Source organism: Oncorhynchus gorbuscha, unplaced genomic scaffold, assembly GCF_021184085.1.
Source record: "Oncorhynchus gorbuscha isolate QuinsamMale2020 ecotype Even-year unplaced genomic scaffold, OgorEven_v1.0 Un_scaffold_564, whole genome shotgun sequence".
Taxonomy (NCBI): Eukaryota; Metazoa; Chordata; class Actinopteri; order Salmoniformes; family Salmonidae; genus Oncorhynchus; species Oncorhynchus gorbuscha.
The window spans coordinates 515,112-523,778 of record NW_025745395.1 but is presented as its reverse complement, the minus strand read 5'-3'; the positions used below and the strand labels follow the sequence as shown (position 1 = coordinate 523,778).

Sequence of the window (8,667 nt, the reverse complement as noted above, 5' to 3'; positions counted from 1 at the left end):
GTATACAGAATTAGTATTCTGATTGGTCAGTCCTGATTGAAATGTATACAGAATTAGTATTCTGATTGGTCAGTCCTGATTGAAATGTAGACAGAATAGTCATTATTGATTTAAAAAATCCCTTAACAAATAGAAAATCATATGATGAACAACAGAGGGTTTATACTTATCAAATCAATCAAAGCTCATCAAAACCAAATAGACAATTTTAAATATTTAATCTGATATTTAGACACGATCATGTCTCTAAATGAAACAACAACAAAAGTAAAAACTTTTTTTCTGGTTTCATACAATTTGATTTCACGTGGCATGAAACAAGAACACAAATGATCAGTCAGAAACACAAGTCAGAACACAGCCTCTCTATTCTCTCATGTGATTTCAGGTCCTCTGACTGGGAAAATGTCTTTCCACACTGAGAGCAGTGGTATGTCTTCTCCTCCTGTGTATGTATTCTTTCATGCTTATTCAGCTGCCTTAACCAATTAAATCTTTTTCCACACTGGGAGCAGTGGTAGGTCTTATCCCCTCCTGTGTGTTTCCTGTCATGCATAATCAGGGCTTCTAACTGGGTAAACCACTTTCCACACGAGGAACATTGGTACTTTTCCTTTTTGTATGTGTGTATATGCTCATGGAATTTCAGAGTTCTTAAACTCAGAAAACTCTTTCCACAATGTGAACATGTGCTAGAGTTCTCTCCAGAGTGCATTTGCATATGATCTTTGAGGTCCCTTAACTGCCTAAAACTCATTCCACACTGGGAACAGTGGTAAGGCTTTTCTCCTGTGTGTATTCTCTCGTGTAATTTCAGATATTCCGATCGTCTAAAACTCTTTCCACAGTAGGTACAGTGGTAAGGCTTCTCACCTGTGTGTATGCTCTCATGCCTTTTCAAGGTTTTTAACTCTGAAAAAGCAATTCCACATTTGGAGCAGTGATAAGGCTTCTCTCCAGAGTGTATTCGCTTATGACTTTTCAGACTCCCTAACTGAGTAAAACTCTTTCCACACTGGGAACAGTGGTGGCGCTTTTCTCCTGTATGTATTCTCTTATGATCTTTCAGGTCCCTTGACTGGTTAAAACTCTTTCCACACTGGGAGCAGTGGTATGGCTTTTCTCCTGGATGTATTCTCTTGTGCTTTTTCAGGGACCCCATCTCAGTAAAACTCTTTCCACACTGGGAGCAGTGGTAAGGTTTATCACCTGTGTGTGTCCTCTCGTGTCTTTTCATGGTCCCGAACTGGGTAAAACTCTTTGCACACTGGGAGCAGTGGTATGGTCTTGCTGGTTTGGACATTTCTTCCTCTGGTTCCTCAGAGTCTGGTCTTTCTCCTGCCAAAAACAAACAAAGTGTTTATTTAATCATAGAGACATGAATGAAACTTCCACATGATTCCACATATTTATTCCACATTTTTAATCCAAATCAGATCCATTTTACAGTGTGGCTTTAGAGGAATACAGAGAGATTCTGGTAACTAGCATTAGCTCAATGACTGGAAGTCTACAGGTACAGTAGCATATGCTAAGGTACCTGTATTCCCAATCTGGCCCTCATACCATCACGGTCACCTAATCATCCCCAGTCTACAATTGGCACATTCATCCCCCATCCTCTCCCCTGAAACTATTCCCCATTTCGTTGGTTTAAATGAGAATGTGTTCTCAGTCAACTTACCTGGTAAAATAATGGTTAAATGAAATAAGGGCTAAATAAAATAAGGGCTAAATGAAACAAGGGCTAAATAAAACAAGGGTTAAATAAAATAAGGGCTAAAGAAAATAAGGGCTAAAGAAAATAAGGGCTAAATAAAATAAGGGCTAAATAAAATAAGGGCTAAATAAAATAAGGGCTAAATAAAATAGGGGTTAAATAAAATAACGGCTAAATAAAATAATGGTTAAATAAAAGAAAGAGGGAAAAAGACATCCAGTCATTTCACTAACACTAGTTATTATTGGCTCACAAAACAACCTCTTCAGTTCCTTCCTGCTGCACACAGACACCATAACAATGGTATCCAGGACTGACAGAAAATCAGAATCTCACGGTGTTCCGACATTAAATAACAACACATTCAATGTAGAACTTCACTAGAATGTCCATACAGGGGGATTCCTCACTACGTGTCATCCTTCTACAGTAGAATGTCCATACAGGGGGATTCCTCACTACGTGTCATCCTTCTACAGTAGAATGTCCATACAGGGGGATTCCTCACTACGTGTCATCCATCTACAGTAGAATGTCCATACAGGGGGATTCCTCACTATGTGTCATCCTTCTACAGTAGAATGTCCATACAGGGGGATTCCTCACTACGTGTCATCCTTCTACAGTAGAATGGACGTGTCATCCTTCTACAGTAGAATGGATTCCTCACTACGTGTCATCCTTCTACAGTAGAATGGTCGTTTCATCCTTCTACAGTAGAATGGATTCCTCACTACGTGTCATCCTTCTACAGTAGAATGTCCATACAGGGGGATTCCTCACTACGTGTCATCCTTCTACAGTAGAATGTCCATACAGGGGATTCCTCACTACGTGTCATCCATCTACAGTAGAATGGATTCCTCACTACGTGTCATCCTTCTACAGTAGAATGTCCATACAGGGGATTCCTCACTACGTGTCATCCATCTACAGTAGAATGTCCATACAGGGGGATTCCTCACTAGTGTCATCCTTCTACAGTAGAATGTCCATACAGGGGGATTCCTCACTACGTGTCATCCTTCTACAGTAGAATGTCCATACAGGGGGATTCCTCACTACGTGTCATCCATCTACAGTAGAATGTCGTGTCATCCTTCTACAGTAGAATGGATTCCTCACTACGTGTCATCCTTCTACAGTAGAATGGATTCCTCATACAGTTTCATCCTTCTACAGTAGGGATTCCTCACTACGTGTCATCCTTCTACAGTAGAATGTCCATACAGGGGGATTCCTCACTACGTGTCATCCTTCTACAGTAGAATGTCCATACACGTGTCATCCATCTACAGGGGATTCCTCACTACGTGTCATCCTTCTACAGTAGAATGTCCATACAGGGGGATTCCTCATCGTGTCATCCATCTACAGTAGAATGTCCATACAGGGGGATTCCTCACTACGTGTCATCCTTCTACAGTAGAATGTCCATACAGGGGGATTCCTCACTACGTGTCATCCTTCTACAGTAGAATGTCCATACAGGGGGATTCCTCACTACGTGTCATCCAATAAGCAGTAGCAGTACAGCTATTTAACACCACCAGTTAGTCCAGCAGTAAGTGTTATGATATTCATAACATCCATATCCACCAGTCTATCTTCCTGTCAACTAACAGAACTCTGCTGGTTGTCCTGGTAACAGATACCAGTGGGCAGATCTATTGTATTTGTTCAAACTAAACTAAATCACTTACTTTGATGTGTCAAAACTGATCCTTTCTTCTTCTTCTCCTCTCGCAGTAAGGTGCTACCAGGAGAGGAATGACACGGGGACTGCGGGAGGGAGGAAGGGCTAGCGTTGTCCTGGTAACCATAAAGAGGGGACACAAACACACATCATTATGGATGCTGATGTCACTGTTGTCATAAACTGCTTTACAGAAATCCATCCCCAGAGAGACCAAGCTGTATGCTAGACCAGACCAAGCTGTATGCTAGACCAGACCAAGCTGTATGCTAGACCAGACCAAGCTGTATGCTAGACCAGACCAAGCTGTATGCTAGACCAGACCAAGCTGTATGCTAGACCAGACCAAGCTGTATGCTAGACCAGACCAAGCTGTATGCTAGACCAGACCAAGCTGTATGCTAGACCAGACCAAGCTGTATGCTAGACCAGACCAAGCTGTATGCTAGACCAGACCAAGCTGTATGCTAGACCAGACCAAGCTGTATGCTAGACCAAACCAAGCTGTACCATCTGGTGTTCTGATCTGGAGAGACTCTTCTCTGCCTCGTCAGCATCAGGATGTTGTTGAGGCTCCCCAGAGGATCCACCATAGTCATGTCTGTCTCCTGTGTGAATGAGAACATCAAACAGATGGTAAACATATGATCTACTATTGCAATCAGAGTCTTACAAGAGGCATGAATATATCTAAACAGGGCCCAAATGTCCACTTTCATCATGATGCACTTTAATTTACGATGCAAATGTAAAAGGGTCGTTCCACTAAATGGGTGCATTTTTCGTCCACTTCGATATTTTAAGTATGAATTACGCACCAATATTGAATTTTAAAAGCCTGTTATATTAGATGAGGTGCACTTTAATGTAGACCACATGGAGAATTAAATACATCTCATTTAAAAGTCCCATTAGCAGGGGCAGAACGACCGAGTTTCACCTTGTCCGCGCAGGGATTTGAGTTGCAACGCTCTAACCACTAGGCTACCTGCCACCCCGATATGTGACACTGACAGATTGCCCCTTCAACAATTCCTATAGTACTGAACAACATATTCAAGTGTAGAACTTCAGTATAATGCCCCTTTAAAACCACACAATTGTTCAACAACTGCAGTTTGTGTCCCTATTTTTAAGACGATACTCACTGGTGTTAACAGGATCTTCAGTCTCCTCCTCATCCTCCTCTTTAATTGAGAAAGCCTCCTCTTCCTCTTTTACTCCAAAAGGTTCTTTCTCTTCTTTCACTGTAATATCCACCTCTTCTTCTTCTAATGTGACAGTCTCCTCTTCTTCCTTTTTTATTCTTAAAGCTTCTTCCTCTTCTTCTTTTACGATGATGTTCAGCCCTAGAGCTTCTTTCTCCGAATAGCTTAGTGAGCACATGGTCGCGATGTTAGCTAGCTAGATAGTTAGCATTAGCGTTTAGCCTAGTGCAGTAACGTTAACAATTGAACAAATTAGCCAATTTAATTTAACAAGCAAATAACTTCTTTTTTTCAACTAGTCAATACGTAAAACAGAATGATGTTTGAAAACACTGACATAAATATAAACAAGACTGGTTTAATGTGCGCTACCGAAGTGGTTGAATCAGTAGTGTTTTACTGCCGTTGAAGCTTTCCGTCCACTAGATTATACGTCACGCAAGAAACATCACCTGAAATCCTTCCATCGCCATCTGCTGACTGGAGTGGGTAACGCAGATTGGTAAAATCTCCATTCCATAATTTATTCTGGCGAACAATGTCATAAGAAGTAATTTAAAAACAACCAGATGTTGTGTTCTCTTTTACTTCATACAGCTAATACTTTCCTCCAGGGCGGACCTTCCCATTAGGCAACAAATTGTCGATGGCCACATAAAAAAAAATAAAAAAATAGGGCCAAGACACATGGCTAACAACACATAATTGGGGTGGCTGGTAGCCTCGTGGTTAGAGCATTGGCCTAGTAACCGAATCCCTGAGCTGACAAGGTAAAAATGTGTCATTCTGCCCCTGAACAGGCAGTTAACCCACTGTTCCTAGGATGTCAATGAAAATAATAGTTTATGCTTAACTGACTTGCCTAGTTAAAGGTAAAGTAATTCTGCCCAAAAACAATGAAAACGTCTCTCTCTCTTTAGGTGAGTGTTGGTGCCCACTTTGTAAAAGGCAACATGGACAGATAGGACTCTACCTGTGTCGAGCACATGCCCCTTTACCCTTCCTGTCTCTAAAGTGCCTCTCTATTGGTCCAGCGTCGTTCGTGGTTAGGGAAGGTTTGGCCCAGTGTGGTTAGGGGAGGGTTTGGCCCAGCGTGGTTAGCGGAGGGTTTGGCCCAGCGTGGTTAGGGGAGGGTTTGGCCCAGCGTGGTTAGGGGAGGGTTTGGCCCAGTGTGGTTAGGGGAGGGTTTGGCCCAGTGGTTGGTTGGCCCAGCGGGAGGGTTTGGCCCAGCGTGGTTAGGGGAGGGTTTGGCCGGCACATCCTTGTCCCATCGCGCTCTAGTAACTCCTTGTGGCAGGTCGGGCCAATGCACGCTGACTTCTGTCGCCAGCTGTACGCGTTTCCTCCGACACATTGGGACAGCTGGCTTCCGGGTTAAGCGAGCAGTTTGTCAAGAAGCAGTGTGGCTTGGCGGGGTCGTGTTTCGGAGGACGCAAGACTCTCGACCTTTGCCTCTTCTGAGTCCGTATGGGAGTGGCAGCGTTGGGACAAGACTGTAACTACCAATTGTAGAGAAAAAGGGGCCTTTGTAGCAAAAGATCAGTGTTGTTAAACTCTGGATGTCTTGATGTCATTGTATGTTTTTAAACTGTGGGCGCCAGTGGGCGTGGCCTGAAATATTTATTTATACTTTTTTTATGTAACATTTATTTAACTAGGGAAGTCAGTTAAGAACAAATTCTTATATACAATGACAGCCTACAGGGAAACAGTGGGTTAACTATTCAGGGGCAAAACAAGTCGCCTGGATTGACTTGAGATGGTGCCTGTTTTAGTGGTTCCATTCTCCATCAGTAGAACAGCTATCCACTAGGGTGAAGATCTCAGGTCTTTCCTTGATTTCCCAGCATCCTCTCTTTCAATCTTCTCTGGTCATATAGAAGATAATCTCAGATCTCCAATGAGTTTTGGAGGGGGAGGACGCAAGGAATCAAGGAAAGACTTTAGGGTGGTAGGTAGTCTAGTGTTGGGCCAGTAACTGAAAGGCAGATGGTTTGCATCCCCCAGCCGACTAGCTGATAAATCTATCGATGTGCTCCTTGAGCAAGGAACTTAACCCCTAATTGCTCCTGTAAGTTGCCCTGGATAAGAGCGTCTGCTTAATGACTAAAATGTACACATTTCACCAGAACAAGTAATCAGTTTCATAGTCCTTTATCTTGATGAATTTGCTCAATAAAAAAAACAAATGAAAGATGTTTCAAAGTTCAAAGAATCAATTCTATGTTAAGTTACATTTTGTTACATTTTTAAGATACATTTTGAGCGAATAGTTTGTATCCAATCAAAGTTTATAATCAAAACAAAATAGAAAATGCATTTGATCAAATGTGAACATGCCTCAAGATGAAAACTAGAAAAACACATTTAGGCTTATTTGTGAGTATGATTTTATATACAGTGCCTTCAACAACAAGGCGAAAGTATTCGCTTTAAACATAAAGAATCTGTATTTTTTTGTGAAGAATCAACAACAAGTGGGACCCCCTTGAACTTTGCGAAAGACCTTTTGCCACATTTCAGGCTTTAAACATAAAGATATAAAACTGTATGATTTTATACAAATGAGATTTTGGATGTCATTAGATTTCAACACATTCTCAGTCAAAGAACAAAGGTCAGACACATGTGATTTCAGGTCCTCTGAAAATTAGTGACATGAAGAGTGTATGTATTCTTTTATGCTCTTTCATTGGGGTAAAACTATTCCACACTGGGAGCAGAGGTGAGGCTACCCTCCTTTGTGTGTCACCACATGACTTTTCAGGCTCCTTAATTGGGTAAAACTCTTTCCACACTGGGAGCAGAAACCCTCCTTTGTGTGTCACCACATGACTTTTCAGGCTCCTTAATTGTAAAACTCTTTCCACATTGGGAGCAGAGGTGAGGCTACCCTCCTTTGTTGTCACCAAACTTTTCAGGCTCCTTAATTGTAAAACCCTTTTTATAGGCTACCCTCCTTTGTGTGTCACCACACAAATGGGTAAAATTTCCACATTGGGAGCAGATTTCCTTTGTGTGTCACCACATGACTTTTCAGGCTCCTTAATTGGGTAAAATTCTTTCACTGGGAGCAGAGGTGAACCCTCCTTTGTGTGTCAACAAAGGTCTTAAGTAAAACCCTTTCCACACTGGGAGCCTACCCTCCTTTTGTCTCACATGACTTTTCAGGCTCCTCTGTAAAACTCTTTCCACACTGGGAGCAGATGAGGCTAGTGTATGTCACCACATGACTTTTCAGGCTCTTTAATTGGGTAAAACTCTTTCCACACTGGGAGCAGAGGTGAGGCTACCCTCCTTTGTGTGTCACCACATGACTTTTCAGGCTCCTTAATTGGGTAAAACTCTTTCCACACTGGGAGCAGAGGTGAGGCTACCCTCCTTTGTGTGTCACCACATGACTTTTCAGGCTCCTTAATTGGGTAAAACTCTTTCCACACTGGGAGCAGAGGTGAGGCTACCCTCCTTTGTGTGTCACCACATGACTTTTCAGGCTCCTTAATTGGGTAAAACTCTTTCCACATTGGGAGCAGAGGTGAGGCTACCCTCCTTTGTGTGTCACCACATGACTTTTCAGGCTCCTTAATTGGGTAAAACTCTTTCCACACTGGGAGCAGAGGTGAGGCTACCCTCCTTTGTGTGTCACCACATGACTTTTCAGGCTCCTTCCACATTGGGAGCAGAGGTAAAACTCCTTTGTGTTCCATGACTTTTCAGGCTCCTGTAAAACTCTTTCCACATTGGGAGCAGAGGTGAGGCTACCCTCCTTTGTGTGTCACCACATGACTTTTCAGGCTCCTTAATTGGGTAAAACTCTTTCCACATTGGGAGCAGAGGTGAGGCTACCCTCCTTTTGTCACCACATGTCACCACATAAACTTTTCAGGCTTTGTGTGTCATGACTTTTCAATTGGGTAAAACCCTTTCCACATTGGGAGCAGAGGTGAGGCTACCCTCCTTTGTTGTCACCACATGACTTTTCAGGTCACTCTTTCCCACTGGGAGCAGAGGTGACCCTCCTTTTTTCAGACTTTTCCTTAATT

General features: G+C 42.5%; 1 protein-coding gene across 1 annotated transcript; it reads right to left on the bottom strand.

The window, feature by feature from the left end:
- Positions 1-286: 286 nt before the first annotated feature.
- Positions 287-4,827, bottom strand: LOC124018698 (zinc finger protein 501-like). Its single transcript, XM_046334050.1, has 4 exons — positions 4,565-4,827; positions 3,927-4,024; positions 3,424-3,532; positions 287-1,338 (listed from the first exon to the last, which is right to left on the bottom strand). The coding sequence occupies exons 1-4, from the start codon at positions 4,800-4,802 to the stop codon at positions 338-340; spliced, it is 1,446 nt and encodes a 481-aa protein (XP_046190006.1). The 5' UTR covers positions 4,803-4,827; the 3' UTR covers positions 287-337.
- Positions 4,828-8,667: the final 3,840 nt, after the last annotated feature.

Bases quoted from the DNA above. Each gene is read 5' to 3' on its own strand.
- LOC124018698 (XM_046334050.1), bottom strand. From the start codon at position 4,802: ATGTGCTCACTAAGCTATTCGGAGAAAGAAGCTCTAGGGCTGAACATC. The intron at 4,025-4,564 runs GTGAGTATCGTC...TCATTCACACAG, and splicing joins TGAAGATCCTGTTAACACCA to GAGACAGACATGACTATGGT. The intron at 3,533-3,926 runs GTACAGCTTGGT...TATGGTTACCAG, and splicing joins CCAGATCAGAACACCAGATG to GACAACGCTAGCCCTTCCTC.